The 16,370-nt window shown below is 43.3% G+C and overlaps 1 protein-coding gene across 1 annotated transcript; it reads left to right on the top strand.

The window, feature by feature from the left end:
- Positions 1–314: 314 nt before the first annotated feature.
- Positions 315–4,132, top strand: MLLT11 (MLLT11 transcription factor 7 cofactor). Its single transcript, XM_063439128.1, has 2 exons — positions 315–425; positions 3,649–4,132. Exon 2 carries the CDS (start codon positions 3,655–3,657, stop codon positions 3,895–3,897), a length of 243 nt encoding a protein of 80 aa, XP_063295198.1. The 5' UTR covers positions 315–425; positions 3,649–3,654; the 3' UTR covers positions 3,898–4,132.
- The last annotated feature ends 12,238 nt before the right edge of the window (positions 4,133–16,370 follow it).

Genomic DNA, 16,370 nt, shown 5'->3' with positions numbered 1-16,370 from the left:
CTACAGCTGATGAGTTTCTCCAAATCAGCTGCGTTTGTCTAAATCTTGCTGTTCAGTTGTCAGTTCTTTAGAAGGCAGATTTTAGCGAATAGACCCCATTGTAACATTTAAAGGGATATCTGTATTATTTTTTATATTTTATCTGTATGTGGTTTTACGGTCACTTTAATACTATTTTCTTTTTGTATTTTATTTCAGATGAGTTTTTTTTTTTTTTTTTCCATCCTTGGGGATTTGGCATCACAGCATGTGGCTGATTCATTGTCCCAGAATCCTTAGCTGTGGGAAAGCCAGGATAAATGTGTGCATATAGGAGGGGCTGTCTCACACACAGAGCAAGCGAGACAGCTACTGCAGGCTAGCGGCTGTGTTAAAGGACAGACAATCCCATCTGTGCTGGTCTCTGCAGCATCTCATTGTACACCGTAAGTAACATTCCCTATTTAACGTATCACTGGAAATCTACCAATGTCTGCCAATACACCTGTGCTGTCATTAATTCCGTGGGGATTTATTCACTAAACTGGGAATTGTGGAGAATTGGGGGAAAAAAAAGACCAACTATTGCCTAAAATAGTTAGGATGTTGAATGCTTCCAGTTTGGCCACAAAACGTAAATGTTCACTGGTTTATGGAATCAAACCTACAAAACATTTACAAAATATTGTAGTTATTTTGTGATCAGTTGGAGTTTGCAGAACTGTGATTCTAAGAAGGTGTAAATGTATCTATTACTGAGATTTTCAGATTTTTCTCCTGCAGTGTAGGGCGTATTCACACTGTAAATTTTGGCTTCTTAATGTCTCTTTTTGAATTTTTTTTTTTTCTCTATTAATTTGTATGCAAATTGTATTTCTTTATACTACATTTAGATCTTCTTCTATTAAGCGGAGGATCTGAAACAATGGTCCTTTTTTTTTTTTTTTGTTAGCCATTACACATTGTATTTGTGGCTGGTCTACAAATTGGATCCAGTGTGTTTTAGACCATCAGCACCTCATACCTTGCCCATCACCCCACCCATTGTATTGTGCTTTGTTACATGACAGGGCTAAGTGTCTGGAGATAATGGCTTTTGGATGGGAAATGCTAACTAGTTTATATATTTTTTTTTTTTTTTTTTTTTTCTAATCTGATTTATAATCTTTCTATATACTATACCCATGCATCACTTGTGAAATCTGGCATTTGTCAATTATACCCCTAGGGCTGCACATTTTTAGATTAGTAGATTAATCAGCGTATAGATCAGCGGTACCCAGTAGGTAGCTGTCAGCAGAGATGGAGTCGCAAAAATAAATGTGTCTGGCTTAGCATTATAGGAGTTTGTCAGTGTATAGCTATTTGGTGGTTGTGGAACTATCGTAATCTATAAAATACTCCACTACACTCAATGTACAGATCCAAAGCCCTATATAACCATCAATCCTTCCTGTATCTCTCTTTAGCTCTGTTCAAAATATAAAGTGTATTTTCCCTAAACCATGCAAACCATTCACCTTTTTTTTATTTTATTTTTTAACCTACCGGATAAAACCCACATTGTCTGTCTCATCTTCGAGGCATGCTGTTGGCTACATGATCTCCCTCTAAGGATGTGTTTTTAGATTCCTCCCAGTCTAATCTAGGTTGTGTCATTCCGTTAAAATACACGGGAGGATTATAAATAGAGAAAGCTCTGTGCTGCAATGGGTGTGGTGGGCTGCAGTGGGCAAGGAGAGGGGATTATTTCTGTCACACAGAAGGGCTGATTAAAAATGCAGGCTTAGCTAGGCTGTGAGTGTATGTACAGCAACCGCAGTGCTTCACATCTGCTCCAACAACCATCAAATCAATAATAATAAAAAAACTGTGTGTGTGTGTGTGTGTGTGTGTGTGTGTGTGTATATGTGTGTGTGTATATATATATATATATATATATATATATATATATATATAATTTTTTTTGTTTGTTTCATTTACATAGTTATATTATTATTGTATTAATCAGTGTCGCAGCATGAGTCAGACACCCTAAAATATTTAAAAGCAGTAATAATAAAATGTGCAGACGGAGGGGACACTACACTACTTTAGCATCAAAGCTTAAGTGCATTGTTTCCATGGTTACTGGGTGTCACTAGATAATGTATAGAGTGCATCTTGAGAGTCATAAGAGTGTTGGACTGCCTGTGTCCCTGTCTCTCCTACACGGCAGCAGGACAATAAGGCCCTCTGGAGACACCGGTTTCTACTCCCTCATTTTTTGAGTGGGCTTAATTCAGTGACAGGTTGTAGAACCGGAAAGAAAGACCTGCAGAATAGGTCCGATGAGATCTCCTGCCCCCTGTGGGACCACTATCTGTTTTACTCATGTGCTGTTTCCTATTCACCTCTCCATCACCAAAACAAAGCCACAATGAGCGGGTCAATAAGTTGCACATTTCAAATGAATAAAGAGGAACATTTTAATTGTGGAGGTGTGGCCAGGGGTGGGCTGTTCTAAAAGGTTATAGGTGACTTACTAATAATTTTATACAACTAAAATTTAATTTAGAGCAAGAACAATGTCTCTTGGTTACATGGTGTGATGTTTAAAGAGAAATTACTGTGAGTATTATTGCTGTGCATCTCTGTTATACACTGAGACACATTACTGGGAGTATTATTGCTGTGCATCTCTGTTATACACTGAGACACATTACTGGGAGTATTATTGCTGTGGAGCTCTGTTATACACGCAGACACATTACTGGGAGTATTATTGCTGTGGGGCTCTGTTATACACCCAGACAAATTACTGGGAGTATTATTGCTGTGGAGCTCTGTTATACACTCAGACACATTACTGGGAGTATTATTGCTGTGCATCTCTGTTATACACTGAGACACATTACTGGGAGTATTATTGCTGTGCATCTCTGTTATACACTGAGACACATTACTGGGAGTATTATTGCTGTGGAGCTCTGTTATACACTCAGACACATTACTGGGAGTATTATTGCTGTGGAGCTCTGTTATACACTCAGACACATTACTGGGAGTATTATTGCTGTGGAGCTCTGTTATACACTCAGACACATTACTGGGAGTATTATTGCTGTGGGGCTCTGTTATACACCCAGACAAATTACTGGGAGTATTATTGCTGTGGGGCTCTGTTATACACATCGAACACACCAACAATAAACAGGGACACTTGGGAATTATACAAAAAGATACGTGCTCAGTGTATCCCAGCACCTCAATAGAACAATTATTGGCACTTCATGATAGTGCCAGTGTGCTGTAGTGGTTATGGTGCCTGGATTACTCTGGTACAGCACCCCCACTGTTCGATGTCCAGCTGTCTTTAGAATGGAGCTGAAAGCTCTCTGCTTTGCGCTAGGTCTTTACATCTCTACTTGACGCAAACAGAATAAAATTAAATTAATGAAACACATTAAATCCAACATGGGTATCAGTGATAGGCTGAGAAAGCTAGTCTAACCTATCCCCAGCACTCTCAACCTATCGTATCTCACACGTTTACCTGACAAATCCTCCATATTGTCTTTCCTCTTGTGTTTTTTTTATTATTTTTTATACCTACTCTAGACTGGAAGCTTGAGTTCCTTCTATAAAATCACCTGATGTTGGTTATTTTTTTAAATTTTTTTTTTTTAGGTGATCATGTTGGACACCGTGAGCAGCCAGTACAACTCTTTCATGTTTTGGAAACAACCCATCCCAAAGCTGGACCTGTCTGAGTTAGAATGCCTGAGCTTTGAGGAACCCAACAAACTCAATCAAGCTAAGAACTCTTCCATGAAGAACTCTGAAGATATGGATGGTATCCTGTTACAATACACGGCTTTCAATTATTGGAGGGAACCCATAGCTAGCATCGATGGCTTGGACTTTGACCTCATTTAAAGCTCCTACAGAACAGTCTCTGCCTTCTCAAATCTGTAACACAAAAAACACTATTTATATTCCTGTATTTATTTATTTATGTATTTATTTATTTCTTCTGTAAGACCCTGGAGGTTTCTTTAGAAATGTGTTTGGATTAATTTACACTTATGTAAAGGTTGTGGGGTTTTATTTAATTTGAATGTCACAATAAAGCTTTAGCACTTAATTGGACAAACATGAGTATTCACAAAAATGGTCTATTTGTCTCTCTTTAAGTATGATGTTGGCTAGATGCATACAGATATTTCTTGTGCCGGAGAGCATTGTATGTGTTGTTTGAACTCACAAATTAAGAAGAAGAGAAAAATCAATCTGGCCCTCTTCTATTTAATGTCTTGTGTGTTTTTTGTCCAAACCGAGTCTACAATTTTTCACAAGACAGACAAAATATAAAAATATTTCGTTAGTGACCATGAAGTCTGAAATTGACCCGTTATATTTAATTCATTTTATATAGACCAAAATTTTAAGCAAAGTTAACACAAAATTATTTGCTGAGAATTCCCAGCCTGTGCAGAATCATTCTTCAGTGAGATCTCACCTCGCTAGTAAATGACAGGCCTCTGGTTTGGTTTTTCCATAGCAATACTGAAATTATCCTGCAAATAGTGTTCTATTTTCACAACAAGCAGGGGAGGGCTGGCAGCCTTAGGCCTGGGGGGCAAAACCAGTCAAGTGGCCCATTGCGCCACCAAATCAGTTCACCATCCATGCCCACCTTTTTCTGGTTTTATAACGGATATTGATGTTATGCTAATCAGTAGCTCTTTGCCATACCCGCTCCTTCACGGCTCTGACTTTCAATATTGTCAGAGCACAGGCTGAGAATCTCTGAGCCTGTCCTCTGACTCACTAACTGAGCGCCGGAACCACGAGGGAGAGGATATGATCTGACTGCACCTACTGCTGGTGCGCACCAGTGGACCACCAGCGAATCGTTTAAATTGAATATGCTGGTGTCCCCAACTTGTGAGCTGTGTTGGGCGCCTCTGTTGTCATGGCACCCTGCGTGACCGCACAGCTTGCCCACCCCAACGGCTGGCCCTGCTGACACACACTGATGTTACTACTTAGACATCCCTCAATATTAATACAGAGATGAGAGTAAACACCAATAAACTGTGGAAACAGAGCTGATCCCCCCAAATTTATAAAGGTTTGCTTAGAGGATTTATTCAAGATTAAATCATGCCTCCTCCTCTCTCCCCCATGCGCTGCTCTGTAGGCTGGGAGGAAGTGAAGAGTAATCACAGTCTCCCAGCACAACGCCAACCAGCTGTTTAATGTAATGCTTGCAGGACGGCCAGCTGCCGCAGAACCTCTTTGTTTCCGTCTCTGCAAAGGGCTCCAGGCACTGCTTGTTGTGAGTGTGAGCCACTGTAAATTAGGGGCAGAGGGCACTTGCACTGCGGTCAAGACGGGTCTGGGCAGGAGGAGAGTGCAGTGCAATCAGTGCACTCCCCTCCTGTGGGTCACCAGTAGACTGGTGCACCTGCCCAGGATCAGAGCCGGTGCAAGGATTTTTGCCGCCCTAGACAAAATATAAATTTGCCCCCCCCCATGTGACATCACAATGCCCCACCCATATGATCTGCCATATGAACTAACGCCAGTGCTGCACACAGTGTGTGTTTACATTAAAAAGCCTGCAGGGACCAGCTATAGACACCAGAACCACTTCATTAAGCTATAGTGTCCCTTTTAATGTGAGGTAAATTATAGATTAGTGTCACTAATAATATACTAGATTGCCTACTTACAATTAGATGAGGATGATGGGCTTCAGTTTGGCTCCACTGGTCTGGTGTAGAACAGGACCTCTGGAGGCTGTTTGCAACTGTGGTCACAAAATTCAATGTTCTGGGAGAATTGGAAGCAGCTCCATTTTTGGGGGGCCTCTTACACAGCTCAAGGTCTGGGCCCCAGGGCCTGACGGTGAGTATGCCCATAAGGCCCACTCATAAGTCCACTTATATGTTCCACCCACCCATGAGTTTGCTCACAGGGAGTGGAGTGTGTAGGGGATGTGTTATGTGTTATTGTAGAGGATCTAATATGTGTGCTTATGGTATGTAGTGTATAGGGATACCAGTTTGTGCAGGTGATGCAGTGTGTTTGTGTGTAGTGGAAGCAGTGTGTATTTGTGTATGAGGGATGTATTATGTGTTTCTGGTTGTGTGTGAGGGATGCATTGTGTGAATCTGTGTTTGTATGCATAAGGGATGCAAGGTGTGTGTCTGTATGTGTGTGCATTGAGTGTAAGAGATGCATTGTGTTTCTGTGTGTATGTAAGAAAAACAGTGTGTTTGCATGTGTGTGTGTAAGGGTTTGCATTGTATGTTTCTGTGTATGTGTGCAAATGATGCATTGTCTTTGTGTGTAAGGGTTGCATTGTGTGTGTGTGTGTGTGTAATGGATGCATTGTGTGTTTCTCTGTGTGTAAGGGAAGCATGTTGTGTTTCTGTGTATGTATAGGGATGCATTGTGTGTTTCTGTGTATGTATAGGGATGCATTGTGTGTGTGTGTGTGCGCGTAGTGTGAAAGAGCTCCCTGTCTTGCCCCCTGTCCTATAGAGCTGTCCCTTAGAGCTCTCCCCTGCCCCTTAGTGGTCTCTCCTCTCCCCCACCCTCCCCTAGCGGTCTCTTCTCACCCTTACCCACCCTCCCTGTGCTCTTCTCATCCCCCCTCCACCCTCCCTGTGTTCTTCTCACCCCCCCCCCCTTGTTCTTCTTGCCCTCCTCCTCCCTGTGTTCTTCTTACCCCCTTCTTCTTATTACTCCCCCTTCTTCTTAACCCTCCTACTTCTTCTTACCCCCTCTTCTTCTTCTTACCCCCTCTTCTTCTTCTTACCCCCTCTTCTTCTTCTTACCCCTTCCTTCTTCTTCTTACCCCTTCCTTCTTCTTATTACCCCTTCTTCTTCTTGCCCCCTTCTTCTTGCACCCCCTCTTCTTCTTACACCCCCTTCTTCTTCTTACACCCCCTTCTTCTTCTTACCCCCTCTTCCCTCTTCTTACTCCCTCTCTTCCCTCTTCTTACCCCTTCCCTCTTCTTACTCTCCCCCTCCCCTCTTCTTACTCTCCCCCCTCCCCTCTTCTTACTCTCCCCCCTCCCCTCTTCTTACTCTCCCCCCCTCCCCTCTTCTTACTCTCCCCCCCTCCCCTCTTCTTACTCTCCCCCCTCCCCTCTTCTTACTCTCCCCCCTCCCCTCTTCTTACTCTCCCCCCTCCCCTCTTCTTACTCTCCCCTCTTCTTACTCTCCCCCCTCCCCTCTTCTTACTCTCCCCCCCTCCCCTCTTCTTACTCTCCCCCCTCCCCTCTTCTTACTCTCCCCTCTTCTTACTCTCCCCCCTCCCCTCTTCTTACTCTCCCCCCTCCCCTCTTCTTGCTCTCTCCCCCCCTCCCCTCTTCTTACTCTCTCCCCCCCTCCCCTCTTCTTACTCTCTCCCCCCCTCCCCTCTTCTTACTCTCTCCCCCCCTCCCCTCTTTTTACTCTCCCCCCCCTCCCCTCTTTTTACTCTCCCCCCCTCCCCTCTTCTTACTCTCCCCCCCCTCCCCTCTTCTTACTCTCCCCCCCTCCCCTCTTCTTACTCTCCCCCCCCTCCCCTCTTCTTACTCTCCCCTCTTCTTACTCTCCCCCCTTCCCCTCTTCCCCTCTGACATAGAAGCTCATATTGGGAAAATATAGACTCAATGTGTACAAGGTTTTTGCCACACGTGTGCATTAGGTCTTAATTGATTTAAAAAAAAATAAAAAAAAATTAAGTTTATAAAAAAACAAACACAAAATTGGGGGTCTGTGGGAGTCCACAGCAAGGCCCCAGGCTCTTCCACTGATCTTTTTGTGTTCGATGTTACCTTTTCCCATTGGCAGTCACTTTCTCTTGCTGGTAAATGCAGCCTGCTGGGAACCAGTATATCGATGTGTATGTGTGTGTGTATGTATATATATATATATATATAATCATATCTATCTCTCTCAATTGTTGCCCTGTTTATCCAATTCAGTAAGGCAACATGACCCCTTTTCTGTGAAATCAACACAATAAATTATATATGACTTATAAAAAAAAATTAACAAAAAACCTAATTGGTGACCGTGCTGCTTTAAATGTATTGTAGGTGTGTTTGATGAACTTTAGGAAAGGGGGGGGGAGTTTATCAAACACACCTATAATACACTTAAAGTGGGACTGTCACCAATTATTTATTTTTAAGATCTAAATTACATATTTATTAAGCGAATTTCACTGAAAGGGGTCGCGTTGCCTTACTGAAAAGGAATAACATGGCAAAAAGTTTTCCATCAGGCTATTTACTCGCAAGAGATAGTGACTGCTGATGGGAAAAGGTAACGTCTAACAAAAAGATCTGTGGAAGAACCTGTGGTCTTGCTGTATCTCCCACAGAGCCCTGTGTGTGTGTGTCTGCTTGCAAATTAGAGAAACCCCCAGAAAAGCATGGAAGATTCCTTCTTTTAACCCCTTAAGGACACATGACATGTGTGACATGTCATGATTCCCTTTTATTCCAGAAGTTTGGTCCTTAAGGGGTTAAAGTGGTTGTCACCTTCTGGGGCGGTTTCAGCATATTTAGCAAAGACTCGTAATGGTGACATCGGCCCAGGGTTGCTGACTCCTTCTGTCTTTGACCTGGTGCTTTAACTGTCAAGAGTCCACATCTGTGCTGCACTCTTGCGCATGCATTATATAATTCATTATACTTATACTACTTGCACACACCTCAAAAGGAAAATCCAAGATTTCACTGGCACATACACGAAAAAAACATATAAAATAAAAAACTATATCCACTGTTCTTCTACTTTTGTAATCTATTTATTGCAATGCGGCTGTGGTGCCCAATATGTCGGACGTACATCCAGAAAGTTACACACCAGAACATTGGAACACCATAACAACATACGCAAAAATAAAATTGACCATAGTGTACCAAGACACTGCAATTCCTGCCCCTCATTCACCTGGAACACTCTGCAAGTTTATGGAATAGACTCGGTCCAACTAGGATGGAGAGGGGGTGATAAACTACAGGAATTAATTAGGAAGGAGGCCTGGTGGATTTTTAATTTAAATACCTTGAATATGGGGCTTAACCAAGAAATAGATCTACAGGGTCTCATCTAATCATCTTCTAAAAGGTTCTCTTTGTTGTCATAGTCTCTGTAATTGGATGCCACGTTTTTTTCTTTTTTCTTTGTTTACATATGTATATATAACCTATATGTAAGTGTATGGTATATAATTATTTTGTTATTATATTTTTATATATATATTCTTTTATATAATAAAAATTTTTTCGACCCCTTACTATGGTTTAATTTCTTAATCCATTTATAGGAAGTTTTTTAATCAATTCAATCGACACCTATAGTTCAATATAAAATAATATATGATGGGTACACATGACCCTTCAATTGAGTTTAACTCCTCTCAACTTGTATATTCTTTATTTTTATACTTATTTTTATTTTATCCCTTATTATAGTTCTATTTCCCAACTCATTTGTAGGAAGTTCTTTAACTTACTCAATTGACACTTATAGTTCTATACACATCAATAATATATTATGGGTATACATACCCTTTAATTGAGTCTAACTCTCTATTTCACGCATAATAAGTTTATAATTTAATATTTCTGCACACCAATATTTTATAAATGGGGCTACATGCCCTTAATTTGATCCATATTAATTGGACTTTAATCCCTTTCTTTTCTATAAACTTACACTTGCATATGGTTGTGTGTATATATATGTATAATTTACATTATGGAGTTAATTTTGTGCCTATGTATAGATATGTGTATTCATATTGGGATGTGGAGACATATCTATAAAATATTTGCTGTAATATTATTGGGAATTCTCCCACTCTATTAAAATTTGTAGCAAAACATGATCGGTTTTGTTCTCAGGCGTTCTTCGCCTTTCTATGCCTTTTGTCCCCTACAGGTAATGGTCTTTTTAGTTGACGCATGCGCGATTTTCACGCGCATGCGCACTACAACCCGGAACTGTTTGACAAGCTCTCTGCATTCCACGCTGGATTTCTGCGTTCCACAGTGAAACGCATGTTTGTTCACATGTGTATCGGATTAAGAAGATGATGCTCATGGGTATAAAAACCCTTAGAAGTGGATCCACAACTATCCCTGAAGAAGTCCGACATCCAAATAGGACGAAACGCGTTGGATAACTCCACTTCTAATGTACTTATATTTGTTTTTATTTATTTTTATTTGAATGCTGTATCTTCTCCCTGCCTCTGGACTGTGGATACTCGATTATCATCACCAGGAGTTCCATATATGTATGGAGAGATGCCTGTTTTATGCTGCTAATTTGTAAGTGCAATGAATAAATGTGAATTTATATATTTATAAACAATCTTCACTATATTGCATTTTTTACATCCACATATATCGTGTCGGAGGACTTCTTTGCTCATCACACTACCCCTGAGAGGGTGAAAGGCCTGAATATTCGTTTGTTTGTGAGTGTATTTCTAATCTCACTTTAAACACTACTTGGATTAACTTTTTTACGCTATGAAAGTGCTTTCTATTCTTACACAGATTCCATTTGAGGATATTTGACCTATATACTGTACTAATTACTGTTTCTCATAATACCCTTAATAGAAATATGGAGAAAAAAAAAACCCCAACACAAATCCTTTTCTGGATTTACCAGTGTATATTGCATTAAAGGAACACTCCAACCACCACAACTACTATAGTTTGCTGTAGAGGTCACTTGGGGAACCCCTACCTTATTATTGTAAGTAGTGAAAACATTTGCTAACAGCAAGGCCAATCCCGGATGGGTGCACAGGGTGCAATGTGCCAAAGCGCCACAAGTTGGGAGGCCCTCGAGGAGCAGGCCTGTTGCTGTCACAGGGGGCCCATAAGGTGTCCGGTTGCCCACATAAGGGCGCCCCCGATGTGGGCACTCATTAACCAAGGCAGAGTAGGCAGGTGCCTACTTTGCCGAAATACAGTGTGTCCAAAGGAAGAAGGAGTCAGGCGGCAGCAGCGGCGAGGGAGTGACGATTCTCTTCCTGCTCCTCACAGCTCTCTCGCGCGCCCACACTAGTGATGTCGAGAGCCGGAAAATTACGTAATTCCGGCTCCGCATCACTAAACAGTGCGAGGGAGCAGGAAGAACATCAAAGCCCCTGGACACCAGGGAGAGAACCCCGAGGACTCCTAAAGTTAGGTAGCAGCCTGAGTGGGCCTGAAAAAAAATAGAACCACAACAAATATTAATTTGTGAGTGTGTCATCGTGTGTGTCTGTCGGTCCGTATGTCTGTCAGTGAGTGTTTTGCCAGCGACTGTTTCACATCAGTGAGTCTGCCAGTGTGTTTCAAAGCCATGAGATTGTGTCTGTCATTGAGAGTGTGTTACTGTCAGTGAGTGTGTTTCAAATCAGTGAGAGTTTGTGTCTGACAGACACCCTGACACACACTCTCAATGACAGACACAAACTCTCACTGATATAAAAAAAACAACAACACACATTGGCAGACACACACTCTCACTCACTCAACACACACACTGACACAAACTCTCAGTAACAGTGAGTGTGTGTCTGTCAGTGTGTGTCTCTCAGGGAGAGTGTGTGACTCAGTGGGTGTGGGTCTGAATACAAAAATGAGTGTGACTTGTAGATGGAGAGGTGGTGTTATTGCCATAGAAACATGAATGTCTGGACTTCACATTCACAAAGGGGAGGAGTAACTAATATGACCCAAAAAGCCCAATTCTGCACCCAGGCGATTGTGACCCTAGGATCGGCTCTGGCTGACAGTTTACAAACCTGGGGTATGGTAGACGCTGACCGCCATCTCTGTGAGAGCTGGAAACTTTTTGCTGGGCTAAGCCAGGTGGTGCAGGATTTAGCTCATTGGTTGAGAGCTTTCGATCAACTAGCGCTCTCAGCTAACGAGCTGGCCCTGCATGGCAAAATCTTGCTCAAGTGATCTAATGTGAGCTCCATGCAGGAGCTTCTGCTCTCAGTGCATTAAGTGACACAACCTAGCTCACTCAGGGTATGAAGTCAAACCTGAAATATGTCTTGAGTATTTACACACTCCATGGACACTCCATGCACTATAGACAATACAGTGCGCTGTATGGGTAATGGTGCTTAGAGTCTTCTTTTAAATATATGTGAAATGTTTAACTTTTCACCTGGGGGGATATTTTTTTTAGGGCCCCCACCCGCCGCTCAGGGGTTGGGGCCAGGGGGGAGGACCTTAGGTCCCCCCCCCTAATTAGTACTTAGGGCCCCCACCCGCCGCTGAGGGGTGGGGGCCGGGGGGAGGACACTAGGTCCCCCCCTATTCTTGTTTAGGGCCCCCACCCACCGTTCAGGGGTGGGAGCCAGGGGGGAGGACTCTAGGTGTCCCCCCCATTATTCTAGTTTAGGGCCCCCACCCATCGCTCAGGGGTGGGGGCCAGGGGGGAGGACATTAGGTCATCCCCCTTATTAGTATTTAGGGCCCCCACCCGCCGCTCAGGGGTGGGGGCTGGGGGGGGGCACTATTTTTTTTTTTAAACAGTGAGCAGTCACAGGCTGCTCACTGTTTACTAGACATGCCCCTACTCGCGGTATAGCAAATAGGGGCAAAATTTACTAATACTAAGTAATCTTTAGGTCTTTCAGCTTTTGGTAGATAACTCCCTGATACCGTGGGAATTAGGGAGTTATCTACCAAGCGGCTGCAAGAGAAGTCCCGAGGTGCCGAAGTCCCGAAATTCCGAAGTTCCGAAGTGCCGAAGTGCCGAAGTTCCAAAGTGCTGAAGTTCCGAAGTTGCCGAATTTCCGAAGTGTCGAAGTGCCGAAGTTCCGAAGTGCCGAAGTTCCGAAGTCTTGAAGTGCCGAATTGCCGAAGTCCCGAATTGTGAAAATCCCGAATTTCGAAATGCCGAAGCGAACCGAATTTTTTTCCCATGCACATTCCTAGTCTGTCTATCTATGTATCTGTATGTCTGTCTATCTGTGTATCTGTATGTCTGTCTATCTGTGTATCTGTCTGTCTGTCTATGTATCTGTCTGTCTGTCTATCTATGTATCTGTATGTCTGTCTATGTACAGTTGCAAGAAAAAGTATGTGAACCCTTTGGAATGATATGGATTTCTGCACAAATTGGTCATAAAATGTGATCTGATCATCATCTAAGTCACAACAATAGACAATCACAGTCTGCTTAAACTAATAACACACAAAGAATGAAATGTTGCCAAGTTTTTATTGAACACACCATGTAAACATTCACAGTGCAGGTGGAAAAAATATGTGAACCCCTAGACTAATGACATCTCCAAGAGCTAATTGGAGTGAGATGTCAGCCTACTGGAGTCCAATCAATGAGATGAGATTGGAGGTGTTGGTTACAGCTGCCCTGCCCTATAAAGAAACACACACCAGTTCTGGGTTTGCTTTTCACAAGAAGCATTGCCTGATGTGAATGATGCCTCGCACAAAAGAGCTCTCAGAAGGCCTACGATTAAGAATTGTTGACTTGCATAAAGCTGGAAAGGGTTATAAAAGTATCTCCAAAAGCCTTGCTGTTCATCAGTCCACGGTAAGACAAATTGTCTATAAATGGAGAAAGTTCAGCACTGCTGCTACTCTGCCTAGGAGTGGCCATCCTGTAAAGATGACTGCAAGAGCACAGCGCAGACTACTCAATGAGGTGATGAAGAATCCTAGAGTGTCAGCTAAAGACTTACAAAAGTCACTGGCAAATGCTAACATCCCTGCTAGCGAACCTACAATACGTAAAACACTAAACAAGAATGGATTTCATGGGAGGATACCACAGAGGAAGCGACTGCTGTCCAAACAAAACATTGCTGCACGTTTACAGTTTGCACAAGAGAACCTGGATGTTCCACAGCAGTACCGGCAAAATATTCTGTGGACAGATGAAACCAAAGTTGAGTTGTTTGGAAGAAACACACAACACTATGTGTGGCGAAAAAGAGGCACAGCACACCAACATCAAAACCTCATCCCAACTGTGAAGTATGGTGGTGGGGGCATCATGGTTTGGGGCTGCTTTGCTGCGTCAGGGCCTGGACGGATTACTATCATCGAAGGAAAAATGAATTCCCAAGTTTATCAAGACATTTTGCAGGAGAACTTAAGGCCATCTGTCTACCAGCTGAAGCTCAACAGAAGATGGATGTTGCAACAGGACAATGACCCAAAGCATAGAAGTAAATCAACAACAGAATGGCTTAAACAGAAGAAAATACGCCTTCTGAAGTGGCCCAGTCAGAGTCCTGACCTCAACCCAATTGAGATGCTGTGGCATGACCTCAAGAAAGCGATTCACACCAGACATCCCAAGAATATTGCTGAACTGAAACAGTTCTGTACAGGGCCGGTGCAAGGATTTTTGGGTACATAGGCGAAGATGTATTTTTCCGCCCCCTCCCCCTCCTAAATTAACATCTTCACCTATGTGCCTCCTAACCAGCCCCTCCCTCTTCCCCGTCCCTTAGTGTTCCTCTCCCCTCCCCCTCTTTTCCCTGTCCCTTGGTTTTTCTCTCCCCTCCCCTCTCTGTCCCTTGGTGCACCCCCCACCCTCTTAGCGGTCACACTCCCCTTCCTGGTGTGCCTCCTACCTGTCTTGTAGCGTTGCGGAGCAGACCCTCTACAGGAGCTTCAGTTTTCTGTACCTGGCTGGACTGACAGGAAGTGCTCTCTCAGTGAGCACCTCCTCTCAGTCTGGCCGGGTACAGGAAACAGAAGCTCCTGTACTGCGCTCCGCTCCGCCACGCTACACTCAGTGGTGTATACACACTAACAGCCACACACACTCAATGACAAACACACAGACGTCACTGACAGACACAGACTCACTGATCTGACACACACTCATTCATTGACAGACACACACTCAATCACAAACATACTCTCACTGATTTGACAGACACTCACAAACACACACACTCACACACTCACAGACACACACATTCATACATTCACAGACACACACAGACACATACACACACTCACACATACACAGACACACACAGAAACACACACACTCACACATACACAGACACACACACACAGAAACAATCACAGACAAACACATACACAGACACACACTCACAGACAAACACATACACACACAGACACATACACACACTCACACATACACACACTCACAGACAAACACATACAGACACACAGAAAAACACATACACTCACAGACACACACTCACAGACACACACTCACACATACACTTTCAGACACACACTCACAGACAAACACATACAGACACACACTCACAGAAAAACAAATACACACACAAAGACAAACACATACACACACACACTGACAGACACATACACACACAATGACAGACACATACACACACACACACTGACAGACACATACACACACACACTGACAGACACATACACACACAATCACAGACAAACACACACATACACTTCCAGACAAACACATACACACACACTCAGACAAACACACACTCACACATACACTTTCAGACACACACACACACTCACACATACACTTTCAGACACACACAAATTAATGATAATATCCACCCAGCCTCCCTACCTGGAGAGCTGGTGTGGATGTGTCCCTGGGGTCCAGTGGGGCTTCAGTGCGGCGGGCGGCAGTGTTCTAATGAGAGGCGGCGAGGGAGCTCTAACCAGTCTGCTCTGCTCCCTCGCGGGCTGTCTACTGATGCCGGGAGCCGGAATATGACGTCATAATCCGGCTCCCGCAGCATCAGCACACGGCGCGCGAGGGAGCAGAGCAGACTGGTTAGAGCTCCCTCGCCGCCTCTCATTAGAACACTGCCGCCCGCCGGGGGTCCAGAAGTTGACCTGGCAGGAGGGAGCGCTTCCCTCCTGCCGGTCACCGAAATCTTGCGCCCCCAGAGCCGGTGCGCCCTAAGGCGGCCGCCTGTGCCGCCTTATGGACGCACCGGCCCTGGTTCTGTAAAGAGGAATGGTCAAGAATTACTCCTGACCGTTGTGCACGTCTGATCTGCAACTACAGGAAACGTTTGGTTGAAGTTATTGCTGCCAAAGGAGGTTCAACCAGTTATTAAATCCAAGGGTTCACATACTTTTTCCACCTGCACTGTGAATGTTTACATGGTGTGTTCAATAAAAACATGGCAACATTTCATTCTTTGTGTGTTATTAGTTTAAGCAGACTGTGATTGTCTATTGTTGTGACTTAGATGATGATCAGATCACATTTTATTACCAATTTGTGCAGAAATCCATATCATTCCAAAGGGTTCACATACTTTTTCTTGCAACTGTATTTATCTGTATTTCTGTCTATGAATCTGTCTGTCTGTCTATGTATCTGTCTATGTATCTTGCTGTCTGTCTATGTGT

The sequence above is a fragment of the Pelobates fuscus genome, chromosome 13, assembly GCF_036172605.1.
Source record: "Pelobates fuscus isolate aPelFus1 chromosome 13, aPelFus1.pri, whole genome shotgun sequence".
Lineage (NCBI taxonomy): Eukaryota > Metazoa > Chordata > Amphibia > Anura > Pelobatidae > Pelobates > Pelobates fuscus.
Note: the sequence above shows the minus strand (reverse complement) of the source record. Positions and strands in the feature narration are given on the sequence as shown.